The following is a 16,584-nucleotide window of genomic DNA, read 5'->3' as shown; positions in this document are numbered from 1 at the left end:
GAAAGAAAAAGGAAAAGAAAGAGTTAGTTGAAAATCTCTTTGAAAATCAAACGAGGCCTTTGAAAACATAGAGAGACTGGACTTCTGTTTCTGTGATCGGGGTGAAGTATACAGGTGGTCCCCAGTAGCCATAGACTGGGAGAAATGACACAAAGATAGTATTTTGTGTAAGAAGAGTACATGTTTCAGAATCCCTGAAACACCTATAATGAGCAGGCAGGCCGAGAGAAGTGACAACATATGTCCTTATAAAGATTTAGAGGCAAATGTTTAGAGCAGCATTATTTGAACAGCTCTGAACTGAAAACTACTCAAACATCCATCAGTGGGTGAACGGATAAACAAAATGTGATATTCAGGAATAAAAACATAATGGTACAACATAATGGCATATGCCACAATGGTGATGAACCTCAGAAACATTACGCTCAGAGAAAGACATCAGTCAGACACAAAAGACCACATACAGTGTGATTCCCTTCATATGAAATGCCAGGAAAGGGAACTCTGTAGACATAAAGTAGATCAGAGGTTAACTCAAGATGAGGGTGGGAGTGGGCAATGACTGTGTAGGGGAGGCAAAACTTTACCTTTATCCCCTTAGGGTCCCTGCTGGGTCTGAGACTGAAACTGACGTCAGATAGATTAGCAGGAGGAAAGCATAGACACTCAATGTAAGTTTTACATGACATGGGAGCCCTCATAAGGAAATGAAAACCCAAGTCCACGATCATATATGTGCATTCGTTCTTGTTATTTTCTGCCTCCCCCTCCACTTGCCATTCTTCTCTCTCCTGCTGTTTTGTACTGCATAGAGCTGCCTAAGGGTAGCCAGCCAAACAGCAGCCCCTCTTGCAGCAGCTGGTCACAGGGCTGCCCCTGCTATTCATCCTGTGCCTCATGGGTAACATGTTATGCCCATGTCCAAGGTACAGAAAAGTGGACCCAGAGCCAGGGAGAGGTGGTAGGGACCCTTGGGCGGGGCAGGGGGTGCTTATTGAGTCACCTTTAGGGGGAGAGGGTGGAAGCAAGCACTTTTGACAATCCTGTGTCTGCCCTGTTTCTGGAGAGGCAGATGCAGACAGCAGGTCAGAGGGAATTTGACTGGACAGGAAGTTGGGGGGTTGAGGGTAGCCATTGCATGTAACCAAGCCTGTTACTCATTTCTTTGGTATCCAATGTCATTGTGACATGCTCTAGAAATCTCTGTCAAAATAGTGGTCTTCCTAATGATACTAAACAACAACTGAGACTGTTTATTGAGTTTGTGAAACCAAGGAGTGGCTGCTCTTCTAGAAGCAGTGAGTTGATGTCTGTTCTAACATTGTTCTGAGACAAGGAAACCTTTTTATACTTTAACGTCCATGGGTCAGAATTTCTCAGATCATATATTTGCACGTAGCAGAGAAGATGCTCTTTTAATAAAAATCCAGAAATTTGTTGTGCACATTATTTAATAGAGAATAACGGCCGGGCGCGGTGGCTCAAGCCTGTAATCCCAGCACTTTGGGAGGCGGAGACGGGTGGATCACGAGGTCAGGAGATCGAGACCATCCTGGCTAACACGGTGAAACCCCGTCTCTACTAAATATTACAAAAAACTAGCCGGGCGAGGTGGCGGGTGCCTGTAGTCCCAGCTACTCGGGAGGCTGAGGCAGGAGAATGGCGTGAACCCGGGAGGCGGAGCTTGCAGTGAGCCGAGATCTGGCCACTGCACTCCAGCCTGGGCGACAGAGCAAGACTCCGTCTCAAAAAAAAAAAAAAAAAAAAAAAAAAAAAAGAGAATAATATCAGATTATTCCTGCACTTGTCCATTCATGTCACAGGTGGACCTGGGAGTAACACGTGGCACCCGAACAGATCACCAGAGTTCACACATATTCCACCTGCCCTCCCTGCATAAGAGCACCACTCCCTCCTCCTGATGATGGATCAGGGTCATTAATCGCTGCCAAGATGGCGACTGCTCCTGCCTGCTAGTTCAACCTGTCCAGCCATGGCTGCAGCTTGAAGGCTTGAAGTTCAATGGGACCCACTTCTGTTTCCACCCTTTCTTTCCTTTATTTTTATTTTTATTTATTTGAGACAGGGTCTGGCTCTGTCACCAAGGCTGGAGTACAGTGGTGCAATCACGGCTCACTGGAGCATCCAATAGCCGTTAAGAGGCTATTGGCCCCGGGCAGGCGTGAACCGGGAAGATATGGCTCCAGGTGGGAGGACACCACAGGGCGGGGTGACTGGCGCGGTGCTCTGGAGGGAAGATGGCGTCAAGGCCCCAAGCAAGGTTGGGATAGATTTTCTCTCAGACACAGACTGCCGCCTGTAGCGTCAGCATTTACCATTCCCGTCCTCCTTCCTAACACAACAGCTGAGATGGGAGTTCATGTCTCTTTTATTTGATTTCAGAAAAGCAAGAAGGTATCGTAGATCCGATAGTGACACTCAGTCAGTCATGCTCCCCCTGCAGGACGGAAAGCGGGATGGCAGGGACTGCTTGGTGAACAACCAGGTCAAAAAATATAAACTGTGACTTTCCCAGTGCCAGCCTCGGGTCCAAGGGCTCTACGTGCATTATCTCATTTAATTCACTCAACAGCCCTAAGAGGTGGGCATCATTGTTAGCCACGTCCAGGATTAGGGTGAGGCCAGTCCTCTAGGTTCGAATTTCAGGGGGTGCTCCTCCAGAACCCTTCAGTAATCAAAATAAATAATAGTTCAATGCAATATATCTTATCTCGATGATAAGATAATCAAGACATTTATCTGGATTGCTGAGTCTTTTGGTGCCCCTTATTTTTTTTTTTTTTAACCTCTCAGCAAGTGTTCCCTCATTTCACTTTACCCCAGTCTCCACCGTGTCATTGTCATCTCCATGGTATTACCCTGTGAAGTGCAATATGGCAGCCACCCACCTCGGCCTCCCAAAGTGCTGAGATTATAGGTGTGAGCCACTGAGCCTGGCCTATCTATCTATCTGTCTGTCTACCTATCTAATTTTTTTTGTGTGTGAGACTGAGTCTCGTACTGTCGCCCGGGCTGGAGTGCAGTGGCGCTATCTCAGCTCACTGCAACCTCTGCCGCCCAGGTTTAGGCGATTCTCCTGCCTCAGCCTACCAAGTAGCTGGGACTACAGGCGCGTGCCACCACACCGGACTAATTTTTTTGTATTTTTAGTAGAGACCGGGTTTCACCGTGTTAGCCAGGATGGTCTCTATCTCCTGACCTCGTGATCCGCTGCCTCAGCCTTCCAAAGTGCTGGGATTACAGGCTTGAGCCACCGCGCCGGCCCGTATCTATCTATATTTTGAGACAAGGTTTCCCTCTGTTGTCCAGGCTGGAGTGCAGTGTTACAATCACGGTTCACTCACCATACACCAAGATAAATGCCAAGTGGGTCAAAGATTTCAAACTGAAAAAAAAGGAACTATAAAAGTATATAAGGGCCAAGGCCGGGTGCGGCGGCTGACGCCTGTAATCCCAGCACTTTGAGAGGCCGAGGAGGGCGGATCACGAGGTCAGGAGTCGGAGACCAGCCTGGCCAATGTAGTGAAACCATTTCTTCTAAAAATAAAAAAATTAGCTGGGTGTGGTGGCACGCGCCTGTAGTTCCAGCTACTCAGGGGGCTGAGGCGGGAGAATCACTTGAACCCAGAGGTGGACGTTGCAGTGAGCCAAGACCATGCTACTGCACTTCAGCCTAGGTGACAGAGTGCGACTCCATCTCAAAAAACAAAACAAAACAAAACAAAACTATATAAGGGCCAAGCACGGTGGTTCATGCCTGTAATTCCAGCACTTTGGGAGGCCGAGGTGGGCGGATCACTTGAGCCCAAGAGTTTGAGACCAGCCTAGGCAATATAGCAAGACCTCGTCTCTACAAATAATTTTTAAAAATAAAAATAAAAATCGTAAAAAAATGGACCCAAAAAAAAGTATAGAGGAGGCCAGGGGTGGTGGCTCATGCCTGTAATCCCAACACTTTGGGAGGGCAAGGTGGGAAAATCACTTGAGCCCAACAATTCAAGACCAGCCTGAACAACATAGAGATACCCTGTCTCTATGAAATAATAATAATAGTCTGGGCGTGGTGGCTCACGCCTGTAATCCCAGCACTTTGGGAGGCCAAAGTGGATGGATCACCTGAGGTCGGAAGTTCGAGACCAGCCTGACTAACGTGGAGAAACCCCGTCTCTACTAAAAATACAAAATTAGCCAGGCGTGGTGGCACATGACTGTAATCCCAGCTATTCAGGAGGCTGAAGCAGGAGAATCACTTGAACTCAGGAGGCAGAGGTTGTGTTGAGGCGAGATGGTGCCATTGCACTCCAGCCTGGGCAACAAGAGCGAAACTCCATCTCAAAATAAAATAAAATAATAATAATAATAATAATTAATAAATAAATAATTAGCCAGGTAAGGTGGTGTGCACCTGTGGTCTTAGCTACTCAGGCAGGCTGAGGTGGGAGCATCACTTGAGCCTGGGAGGTTGAGACCAGCCTGAGCAACATAGTGAGACACCATCACTATTAGAAGGAAAAAATGTAGTAAAATATGAAGCTTTTTTCTTTCTTCTTCCCTCTCTCTCCACTTGTCACGATGTTTTTCACTTTCTATTTTATAGTCGCACTCCTCAGGCACAGGACACAGGTAGGAGAGTGCAGACTCTTGCAGGAGCCCAGAGGCCCTCTGTCCCACAACTTAGGATTGTCCCTGTGACCTCAAAACTCACTAGTCAAGTAGGAGGTCTGAGCTCCCAGTGGGGGTAACCAGTCATCCAATTTGCTAGGGGATTAGGGGTTTCCTGGAATATGGGACTTTGAGAACTAAAACTGGCAAGGTTCCAGGCGATCAGGGAGGGTTGGTTACCCTAGAGCTCTGACCTGTGCCAGACCTCAGAGTGGGCTCCAAATTTTGGGGGAAACCATCCTGACATAGTTCACAGGTGGCTTTCCCCAAGGGTGGCACATGCTGAAAGGATGTTGTCGGGGGGATGCAGCTGGTTTTCAGTGGTCTCCAGAGCCCACAGAGAGGCAGAGGAGCCCCCCCACCCCACCAACTATGGGCTTATTGCCTTTCATACACCAAGTCCCAAGAGCCCATAACACCTCTTTTGACCATCAGGGCCCTCATTCTGCTCCTCAGGAAGTCCTGGCACCCCGGCCATGAAATCTGGCTCCGAGACTGACATTCCTGCTGAGACTGGGATATTCTCCTTTTACTCACATTATGTAAGAGCCTGGGAGTTTCCTTTTGTGTCCAATAAGGGCTAATCCTGGGTGGTCTATGACTGCCTGTCTGCAAGGTCACAGAAGGACGTGACCTCCATCTCCTGTTGCTTTCCTGATGGCTTACTTGGTCTCCTGCAAGTTCTCCAGTGCCAGCTCAGTCCTTGTTCAACTCTACGTTTTCTGGACAGAACGCTTCTTGGCACTGTCACCTCTGTTGAGATAACTCTCCTCAAAATCTCCAGCCCCCTTCTCTAGCCACCTCTAGATATTCCTCTTGGAAACCCCCACCCCAGGCTGTCCGAATTTCCTCTGGTCTCTCAGTCCTTGGATGCTGAGGGCCACTCCCTTTTCCTTCCTCAAGTCCTTACTTTCCTTGGCTTCAGGCACTTGCAGCTTTGTGGCCTTTTGTGGTTTTCCTTCTATCTCTCCAGACACTGCTTCTCCATCCTTCACTTCATTTCCCTGCCTTGAATGTGGAGATGCTCATGACAGTGTTATGGAACCACTTTCCTCCTCTCACCCCATTGCTCCCTGGGGAATTCCACCCATCTCAGGACTCTTGTGTCTGTTTCTCACTGACCATCCAAGGTCACTCCTCCAACTAAGGCCTCCCCTAAGCTCCAGACTCCTGAGCATATGGACTCTGGACATTTGTCCCCATATGGATAGCCTGCAGACATTACACCATGGCTGCAACTGAGCTCTTGAAAACCTTCCCAAGGCCAAGCATGGTGGCTCTCGCCTGTGATCCCAGCACTTTGAGAGGCTGAGGCAGGTAGATTGCTTGAGCCAGGTTTGAGACCAGCCTGAGCAACATGGTGAAACCCCGTTTCTACTAAAAATACCAAAATTAGCCGGGCATGGTGGCACACGCCTGTAATCCCAGCTACTCGGGAGGCTGAGGCAGCAGAATCACTTGAACCCAGCAGGCAGATGTTGCAGTGAGCCAAGATCATGCCTGACCAACATGGTGAAACCCCATCTCTACTAAAAACACAAAAATTAGCTGGGCGTGGTTTCGGGTGCCTGTAATCTCACCTACTTGGGAGGCTGAGGCGGGAGAATTGCTTGAACCCAGGAGGCGGAGGTTGCAGTGAGCCAAGATCATGCCACTGCACTCCAGTCTGGGCGAAAGAGCAAGACTCCATCTCAGAAAGAAAAAAAGAAAAAGAAATTAGCTGGACGTGGTAGTGGGAGCCTGTAGTCCCAGCTACTCAGGAGGCTGGGGTGGGAGGATCACTGAAGCCCAGGATGCAGAGCTTGCAGTGAGCTGAGATCACACCATTGCACTCCAGCCTGGGCCATAGAGTAAGACCCTGTCTCAGGAAAAAAAAAAAAAAAATCTTCCCCACCCTGCAGCCCTCTCCTGCCTGCCTCAGTCAGTGTTCCCTGGACCTATTAGACCCTCTGTAAATAAATGGAAAATGTCATCAAAATTAGAGTTTCTGCTCAAATAGTGTTCATTTTAATTTGGTATCACTCACACACTAAAAACTTGAAGAGGGTGTATTTTCTACCTCCAACCTGAAACTGTAGGAAAGGCCCTGTCTGAAAGGAGACTTCGGGAGCCGACCAAGGACCGTGAATAACTTCATTCCGGACGACTCCGCTTTTCTTCACCAATCAGGCAGTGACAAATATATCCACCAGGGGGCAGCATCTACTTATTTCTAGCCCTTGACTCCACCCTGGGACTTGATTTTGGGGTGGTTGCCAGGGAAAGAGCTCCTGGTTGGAGAGAAGGGTATCTTTGGGGCCCTTTCACACATTTTTGCACCACACTCATACTTAGCGATAGGCTGGGTTTTCTCCATTTTGTTCATGAGGAAACAGAACTGGGATTTGAAACATGGGCCTTCGTGATTCCCGAGCTGATAACTGCTCCGTGGCGTCCATTCCCCCACCCCACCCCCTACTCCTGCAGACTCCTCTTTCCCTCTTTTATTTACTAAGACAGGTACTTGGCTAATATGCTGCAGAGACAAGGATGTTCTCAGCCACTTCCTAGGCAAGCTCCACCCATCCTCCTACCCTCCCTTACTTCAGAGCATGGACTATTACGGGTAAAGGACCTGGAGACATCTAAAGCCCTTCATTACAGGATAAGGAAACCGAGGCTCCCAGGCGGGGAAGTGACTTTTTTTTCTTTTTTTCTTTTTCTTTTTCTTTTTTTTTATTGAGACAGAGTCTCGCTCTGTCGCCCAGGCTGGAGTGCAGTGGGACAATCTCGGCTCACTGCAACCTTCGCCTTCCCGGTTCCAGCTATTCTCCTGCATCAGCCTCCCGAGTAGCTGGGACGACAGGCGTGCGCCACCACGCCCTGCTAATTTTTTTGTATTTTTAGTAGAGACGGGGTTTCACCATGTTGGCCAGGCTGGTCTTGAACTCCTGACTTCAGGTGATCTGTCCACCTCAGCCACCCAAAGTGTTGGGATTATAGGCGTGAGCCACTGTGCCTTGCCAGAAGTGACTTTTTACTTTTTCAAGCTACTCTTTCATGAGGGATGGAAGGATGGGACTCACGTACTGACTCTCAGTCCAGTGTTCCAGCATGCCCTGAGGGCAACCTCTGTTTCCAGTGTCATCCCCATCTTTGGTCCCTGTTTTTCTCCTTTAAGTTCCTTCTCTCCAACAAAGGCCTGAGAGTTCTATGCTACTTAGACACTGCCTAGAAATGCAGGGTTTGTAGGAATTCCTGGCCAACCCAGTATCAACAGAACTCCCAAGGGCCCAAGGACCCCAGGCTAGGAAACTCCCATGCTAAGGGTGGAGGTTTGGTTCTCATACTCAGGGAGCCCTCTGAGTACATTTTTTCCATCATGCATTCATTAATTCACACAAGATTTTCTGACTGCCTATGTGTGCCAGGCATGGTGCTGGGCATGGTAGAGCTACAGATAAGAACCAGCTGCTGCCCTTGATCACTTAGTCTGGTGGAGGAGACAACTCTGAGGAAGAATGATGCTTATCTGACTCAGTGTCACTTAAACCTTGGCTCAGCGTCACCTCTTTGAAAGGTTCTCCTGCACACTCTTCCACTAATCTAAAGTAGTTCTGTAGCCACATGTGGTGGCACACGCCTATAATCCCAGCTGCTCAGGAGTCTGAGGCGGAGGATCTCTTGAGCTGAAGAGTTCAAGGCTGCAGCAAGCTATGGTCTCGCCACTGCACTCCAGCCTGGGTGACAGAGTGAGACCTTGTCTGTAAAAAAAAAAAGACATTTGTATTTTAATTTTGAAAAAAATAAAATATGGAATGCTTCATGAATTTGCATGTCATCCTTGCACAGGGGCCATGCTAATCTCTGTATCGTTCAAAAAATAATGATTGCTTAATGTACAAATGTTCAGATGTTCTCTGCAGGGATTAGTGTAGGCCCATAGCTTAGTGATGCCTGGATGAGCTGGGCCCCTTTCTTTACCTCTCCCCAGCCCCACCTTCGCCTTCCCATTTGTTCATTAACACCTTCTCTGGCAAACATGAAAGACTGAAGGGTGGGGTAGGATTGTCAGTTTCATTTCCTTTATCAGATAAGTGACAATTTCTATCTTGGGTGTGAGTCCCAAGATATATTATAGGAGCCATGTTAAAGAAGCTTCAAAGATTGTGGAAGAAACAAGACAACTTGTGTGTTTTCAGTTTGTGTGTTTTCAGTCTCATAGCCATTGCAAATTTGTTCGAAGCCACGTTTGGCCAGTTTCTAGCTGGACGACCTTCAACAAATTACCTAACCTTTCTGTGCTTCAGTTTCTTCTTTTTAGACTAACCATACTTACTTCATGGGCTTGACTTGTGTATTAAAAAAGGAAAAGTAAGCAAAGTTCCTAGACCAGAGCCTAGCATGCAGTGGCCACTCAACAGTGCAGTGGTTCTCAACTGCTGGGCCTGTTCCGTCTTCCCCTCTCCTAACTTCACCATGCTCAGCTCTGTCTCCTGTACATTAGCTGCTGCTGCAACCTGTCACCCTCCAACTTGGGGTGTAACAAACTAATTTCCTAAGGTCTTAGACTAATTTCCTGAGGTCTTTAGGGATTTGGGGAGGGTCCCTGCATTGCTGGGGAAACCAGGTGGCTGGTTTTGTAGTGGAGGGGGGAAGAAGGAGGTGGCAAGGCATGCTGGTGACAAACAGATGGGAAGCTTATTTATCAGCACTTGATTGAGGCGGGTGGGCAGGAAAAGGCTGGGCCCTGCTGTCTGGCAATGACTTCCCTTCTCCTTTTTCCAATCCCTCTCACACATAGCCCTTAAAAAGGTTAATACTGAATTACACAATAAATAAAATAATCCAACCTCCAGGCAAAAATAGGAATATTACAGTTACAACTGGCCACATGCAGTGGCTCACGCCTGTAATCCCAACACTTTGGGAGGCCGACGCAAGTGGATCACCTGAGGTCAGGAGTTTGAGACCAGCCTGACCAACATGGAGAAATCCCATCTCTACTAAAAGTACAAAATTAGCTGGGCGTGGTGGCACATGCCTATAATACCAGCTACTCCGGAGGCTGAGGCAGGAGAATTGCTAGAACCTGGGAGGCAGAGGTTGCAGTGAGCCAAGATCACACCATTGCACTCCAGCCTGGGCAACAGAGCAAGACTCCATCTCAAAAATAAATAAATAAATAAATACATACATACATAAAGTTACAATCTATAATTTCATTCTTCTTTGATTTGCCCTTTCCCCTCCCTCACCTAATCACTGTTGTCCTTTTGGTCACACTGCCCCTTTGTGGCATCTCCTTCCTTTCAGGGCTGCCCAGACTGTAGCAGGCTGCAGTGGCTGGGGAGACCCCACTCATTCCTGTGTCCCTCCTAACCAGTCCTAGATAGGGCTAAAGAAAGTCTATAAACCTTTCCAGAAGCTTCCAGTTGACACATTCTGTCTCTCCTCTGAAACCCTACAAGTGCTATCTCATGATTTACAAAGACCCAATACATGTGCTGTCTCATTCTGTCACTGCCAGTCTTAAGTCTTAAGCCCTCTGAGGCCTGGTTCTACAGCCGAGACATTCTCTATTTCTCTACCATCTCTCTGTCTCATTCAGAGCACACAGTATGAATGAGGTCAATAAACACACTGTTTTTGTTTTTGTTTTTTGTTTTTTGGTTATTTTTGAGACGGAGTCTTGCTCTGTTGCCCAGGCTGGAGTGCAATGGTGTGATCTCAGCTCACTGCAACCTCCACCTCCTGGGTTCAAGCGATTCTCCTGCCTCAGCCTCCCCAGTAGCTGGAATTACAGGCGCCCGCCACCACACCCGGCTAATTTTTGTATTTTTAGTAGGGATGGGGTTTCACCATGTTGGCCAGGCTGGTCTGGAACTCCTGACCTCAGGTGATCCACCCACCTCGGCCTCCCAAAGTGCTGGTATTACAAGCATGAGCCACCGTGCCCGGCCCAATAAACACACTGGTTTTTTGTTTTGTTTTGTTTTGTTTCGAGACAGAGTCTCGCTCTGTCGCCCAGGCTGGAATGCAGTGGCACAATCTCAGCTCACTGCAACCTCCACCAGCGGGTTCAAGCGATTCTCCTGCCTCAGCCTCCCGAGTAGCTGGGATTACAGGCACCCGCCACCATGCCCGGCTAATTTTTGTCTTTTTATTACTGACGGGGTTTCACCCTGTTGTCCAGGCTGGTCTGGAACTCCTGAGCTCAAGTGATCTGCCTGCCTCAGCCTCCCAAAGTGCTGAGTTTACAGGTATGAGCCACTGCGCCTAAACATACTGTTGAGTGCAACCTTAGATAAAGTCATTCAACCCTTTTATCTGTAAAAGGCAGACAACAGTCCCTAACAGGCTATTGTAGATAATGGGCTTACCACTATGAAGCAGCTGTTTTATGGGGCTCTAGGTTCACACAGGTTTGACAATTGAATTATGAAAGATAAAGGAGAAAGGCTTGTCAGCCTCTCCGAGTAGATCCTTTGGCCGAAGGAGTGTCCATGTGGGGTGATATCTCTGCCTGATGGAGGGGGATGCGATGGTAGTGCGAATATTAGGGTATTCATATCTTTCCTCCCGAGTCAAACGTTGCCAGCCACGTTCCTTTCGCCCCTCCCACCCCTCGTTCTGGATTAATTCCAGGTTTAATTCCAAATATTAGAATGTGGTAGAAAAGGTCAAATAGAGCAGCCACGGATTGAGCAAGCGACCCTCCGCGTGTGGTGGGGGATGCAGCGCTCGTCCGCCCCGCCGCCGCTGGTTGGTCCGCGCCTTGTGACGTCACACGCGGGTTTTTAAGGCCGAACCCTAGGCAGGCTCTGCAGAGGCAGCGGTGGAAGTGCGCTGGGTACCCGCAGGGGTTTCGCAGGGCGGCTGCGGTGTTTGACCGGGAAAGGCACGAAGAGAGCGCGGCTCACGACAGGTAAACGGACACTGCAGACCGTGCTGAGGCGGCCCCGCTGCGGGGCCGCTGGAGCTGGGGTCCGCTATCGGAGGAGGACTGGCGGCCAGGGGAGTGTCGTGGGGCGGTGGGGCGGGAGTCGCAGAGTAAGGAAGGGCAGTGTGTCAACGGCTTGGGGCTGCTGAGGGCGGGTGGGAGCCGCACTCAATCTCCGGTCTCAGCGTCTGCACCCTAACTCTTAGTTTGGGGCACTGCCGACTTCCCCCTTCCCGCGGGGATCTTGCCTGGGGGATGGCGCCATAAGCTCTGAGAAGAGGCTCTAGGATCGAGCCCTCACCCCCCACTTGAGTGGCCCAGGACCTGGAAGTCTCTTTAGGTCCCATCGCCCCCCTCGCGACCCCCCAGGGAGTGGGGAAACACCTCTGTTATACCTTAAAAAAAAAAAAAAAAGGAAAGGAATTTTAAAAAGGAAGGATGGGCGGCTGATTTAGGAAGGGATCATGAAGTTGCAAATCTTGTGTGCATATTAAACGTCTCCTTTTTCTCCCATACCTTTTATTGGTTCAGATAACCTAGCTGTGCTCCCTGGAACCTTCAATTTCAAGGCCTCCCTGCCTCTACTAGGCGCCTTAGTTCACTATGGGGAACCACTTGACTGAGATGGCGCCCACTGCCTCCTCCTTCTTGCCCCACTTCCAAGCCCTGCATGTCGTGGTCATTGGGCTGGACTCTGCTGGAAAGACCTCCCTCCTTTACCGCCTCAAGTTTAAGGAGTTTGTCCAGAGTGTCCCCACCAAAGGCTTCAACACCGAGAAGATACGGGTGCCCCTCGGGGGATCGCGTGGCATCACCTTCCAAGTGTGGGACGTCGGGGGGCAGGAGAAGCTGCGACCACTGTGGCGCTCTTACACCCGCCGGACAGACGGGCTGGTGTTTGTGGTGGACGCTGCAGAGGCCGAGCGGCTGGAGGAGGCCAAGGTGGAGTTGCACCGAATTAGCCGGGCCTCGGACAACCAGGGCGTGCCAGTGCTGGTGCTGGCCAACAAGCAGGACCAGCCCGGGGCACTGAGCGCTGCTGAGGTGGAGAAGAGGCTGGCAGTCCGAGAGCTCGCAGCCGCCACTCTCACTCATGTGCAAGGCTGCAGCGCTGTGGACGGTCTGGGTCTGCAGCAGGGCCTGGAGCGCCTCTATGAGATGATTCTCAAGAGGAAGAAGGCAGCTCGGGGTGGCAAGAAGAGACGGTGACCCGAGCCCCCTCTCCTTTTCCCCCCACCTGGTAGGGGTCTGCACACTTGGACAGCAGGGTGGGGCCAGCCTGTGACCTCTCAGTCAGACTGGGGTGCAGGACCTGTCCACCTCAGTGAAGGAGAGAGGAGAATGGGGGGTCCTGTTTTGGCGCCACATTAGGGTGGGGATGGGAGATGGGATGTCTTTGCACATCTCTCTCTCATCCTCTCTGGAGAAGTGGGCGCTGCAGGACTGTGGAGACGTAAATGTAAACTGTGACTCTACCTCGACCCTGTTTCTTGTTTTTCTTCTCTGGCTTTTTAATTGGATGCATTTTGGGTGGTGGGGGATGGAAAGTGGCTTGGAGAATGTGTTTGGGATGAAAGAACTATCTCCCCGTCTTCTGTCCCCCAACTGGGGAGTCTCCCCAAGCTGCTTTTCTAGGGATACCAGTCACATAGTTTTTATTTTTGTGTTTGTGAAAGTGCCAAGAACCCCTTCCCACATTTGTAGATCCATGACCCTTTTTATAAGCCGTGTATGTCCTCTGTATTATTGTTATTAACTGTTTTTTAGCATTTGCCTGTAAGTTATTAAAGACTGATAACTGTAGCTCTTACCTTGGTCTGGGGCATTTTCCTCTCCTTATCTTGTCCCAGAGACAATTCAAGATTTCTATTTGGGGTTGTGGTGCAGGGGGAGGGAGATTTATCTTGAAGCTGAATTTGCAAAGCAAGCACTTATAAAAATTAGATTGTGTGTTATGGGATGGCTCGTGAAAATTATAGGGGGGAGTTGAAAACCCCTCAAGCTATTGCCTGATCTCTGTAGTTTTTTGGGTGGGGTCACTTCCTTTTTCTCTGATTTAACACCCCTCCCCTCATCCTCTGGGTCTTACTTGTCCCTTGTATCAACAGCTCCTTGCAGATTTAACTTCAAATTTTGCTAGTCTGAGCTGTTCCTAGGTTCTTGACCTTGGTGACACCTAAGTCTATGTAGGTAAATCCTCAAAGAGCCATTCTGTTCCCATCTTCCCCACTTCCCCAGTCTTAGGTTGGTTTGATTTTTTTCCTCCTTGTAGGAGGTGGTAAGAATGGAAAGTAATTCCTCCCTGGCCTTAAGTCACCTCTGTGTACTCAATCCTGCTGCCTGGCTCACTGGCATGATGGTAGCGGCTGGTGCTGGGAAGGCCTGGGCTGGATTGAGCCAGCCTGGCCCTGGTGACTAAGCCATGAGTTTTCCAGCTCTGGGAATGATAGCTCTTCTTATGAGAGGGGCAGAAGTAGTAGCTGTTTGTGCTTGGTGGCAGAGAGGACTGCTGGACATATACCCTCCAGCCTCCAAGATAGAAGGGGGAAGACATAAGCCCCCAATATTTGTGGTGATTGTAGGAATAAAATGTTAACATTGCAAGGGCTTCAGTGCCCCTACTCACCAGCACCAGGGCCAGCTATGTCTGATAACACAGAACACTTAGATCCTCTTAATCTTCTGGGTAGGAGCAGTAAAAACTAAGCACAAGGCCGGGCACGGTGACTCATACCTGTAATCCCAACACTTTGGGAGGCTGAAGCAGGAGGATGGCTTGGGCCCAGGAGTTCAAGACCAGCCTGGGCAACATAGGGAGACCATATTTTAAAGAAAAAAAAAACAAGCACAATTCTTTCCAGTTGCCCAGACCTCCAGTCACCCCCTGCCACTCTTTGTGCAAACACAGAATCCCCAGAGCAGGTTCAGCGTTCTCCACACCCTGCTTCTCCCCAACTCTGTCTCCTTCGGAATCAGATGAAAGGACCTGGGGAGAAAGAGAAGGTGCCAACAACCCCCACTTCTGGGGAAGGTTTCCTAAAGAACTTGCTTCTTCCTACCCAGCACTGCCAGAAGCTCAGATTTTGTCCCCTCCCCATCCCTGTAGCTGGCAGGATGGGGGTGGGTGTGCACTGATCCGGAAGGGTGCCCAAGTGTGCGTCAGTGCTGGGGCCTGCTTGACAGAACTGCTGGGCTGGTTCTGCTGGGAACATGTGCTACCTGCCCCTCCCCCAGACACACCTGTGACTCCTCTCCCAGTCTTTCTGGGGCACAGTCCTATAGCCCAGGGACAGGTTGAGGCCCCAGTCCAGGCTGGAAAGGAACTGGCCAGAAATGACCCTCTGTCCTGCCAGGAGATCTTTCCTCCCCATCCCTCCACACCCAGATTATGCTCTTTTGTCTTAAAATCTTCAAGGATATATTTTCAATTCTTGTCACTCAGTGGACTTAGGTCTCCAGATTTGGGGGAAGAGGTGCAGAGGTATTCCCCCATCCCTAGCAGAGGGGCCTCCAAGATGTCAGCTCCTGATTCTGGCTCTTCCAACCACACTCCTTCCCTACCTGCTTAGAACAGGTATCTTCTGCTTCCCCATTCCCAGCCCTGGGGGTGGTCAAGGATCGTGGTCCACAGTAGGCCTTTGAATGTCCCAGGTTCTTCCCCAGTCCCTCTGGCCTGGCTGTCCAGCTAGTGGTGCTAGAGGAAGATGGGGGCTGGTGTCAGACAGAGATGGAGAAGCCAACTGCTCTGCCAGAGTAGTGGGGAGAGGGGTACACTGGGGAATTCTGAGTAGAAAGCCACAAATTGTGACCGGGTCAGAGTCAGGAGCTTAGGAATAATCCTCCTGCCTTGGCTCATCAAAGGGACTGGAGAGCTGGAAGGGAGGGGATTACTTCCTGTCTGCAGGATGAGAGAGGGAGAGATAATCAGAACCTCTCACTCTCCAGTCCTGCCTAGATATTCTGCATTTTGAACTCAGGGCAAGGGCAAGGAATGAAGGCATGATCAGGGTGGAGGGTGAGCTTGTACTTACCCTGTGCTGGCTTCTCTATTAAGTAGGATTTCTTCAAGACCCTGGCATGGGTGCTGAGGAGATCTTCCCTGGGGGCCAGGAGTGGTGTGGCTGAGGCTAGATGCCTGTGAAGTTGAAGGAAACCTGCTGTAGACCCAGAGTTCCAGAGTTGAGGCTTTTTTTTTTTTTTTTTTTTTTTTGCTCTGTTGTCCAGGCTGGAGTGCAGCAGTGTGATCTTGGCTCATTGCAACCTCCACCTCCCAGGTTCGAGTAATTCTCATGCCTCAGCCTCCCAAGTAGCTGGGATTATAGGCATGTACCACCACGCCTGGGTAATTTCTGTATTTTTAGTAGAGATGGGGTTTCACCACGTTGGTCAGCCTGGTCCTGAACTCCTGACTTCAAGTGATCTGCCTGCCTCAGCCTCCCAAAGTGCTGGGATTACAGGTGTGAGTCACCATGCCCAACCCCAGAGTTGAGGCTTTCTTCTGAACTGCCCTTCCCCATCCAGCCACCCCTTCTTGCATAGGTTGGAATATAAAATCCAGATGGAAGCCTTCCCTTCCTGGACCTGCTCATCAGGAGGGCAAAGATGGCAGTGGTCCCCCACTTTCCCATGCCCTTTCCAGTCCTCTCCATGCTGCAAGGGCTCAAGGAAGACAGAGGAAGGAAAGAAGTCCCTAAGGCCCAGAGTGGGCAGTGACTTGCCCTAGGATACACAGCCACTTAGCAGTGCACCCAGCTCCTTCCTCCCAGGCTAGCTCTTTGTACTCCCAGGGCAGAGGATAGGAGGTAGGAGACAAGGAGCGAGCACAGTATCTCAGAGCTCAGATTCCCCCCTCCCTCTTTCCTCTCCTTGATTAGATTAAGGACCAGCTTTCCGCTCTCCCACTCCCCTTCCTGGGGAGTGAGAGCTTTATCTCCTAAGCCCAGCAGAGGTCTGGTCTCAAATCTGGCCAGAAGTTC

The 16,584-nt window shown here is 49.9% G+C and overlaps 1 protein-coding gene and 1 pseudogene across 1 annotated transcript; one reads left to right on the top strand and one right to left on the bottom strand.

Moving 5' to 3' along the window:
- Window positions 1–8,472: 8,472 nt before the first annotated feature.
- Window positions 8,473–8,572, bottom strand: LOC119622267 (U6 spliceosomal RNA; annotated as a pseudogene).
- A 2,887-nt stretch (window positions 8,573–11,459) lies between these two features.
- ARL4D (ARF like GTPase 4D) lies at window positions 11,460–13,418 on the top strand. Its single transcript, XM_008012523.3, has 2 exons — window positions 11,460–11,593; window positions 12,140–13,418. The coding sequence occupies exon 2, from the start codon at window positions 12,212–12,214 to the stop codon at window positions 12,815–12,817; it is 606 nt and encodes a 201-aa protein (XP_008010714.2). The 5' UTR covers window positions 11,460–11,593; window positions 12,140–12,211; the 3' UTR covers window positions 12,818–13,418.
- Window positions 13,419–16,584: the final 3,166 nt, after the last annotated feature.

This window comes from Chlorocebus sabaeus, chromosome 16 (assembly GCF_047675955.1).
Source record: "Chlorocebus sabaeus isolate Y175 chromosome 16, mChlSab1.0.hap1, whole genome shotgun sequence".
NCBI classification, from domain to species: domain Eukaryota; kingdom Metazoa; phylum Chordata; class Mammalia; order Primates; family Cercopithecidae; genus Chlorocebus; species Chlorocebus sabaeus.
Note: the sequence above shows the minus strand (reverse complement) of the source record. Positions and strands in the feature narration are given on the sequence as shown.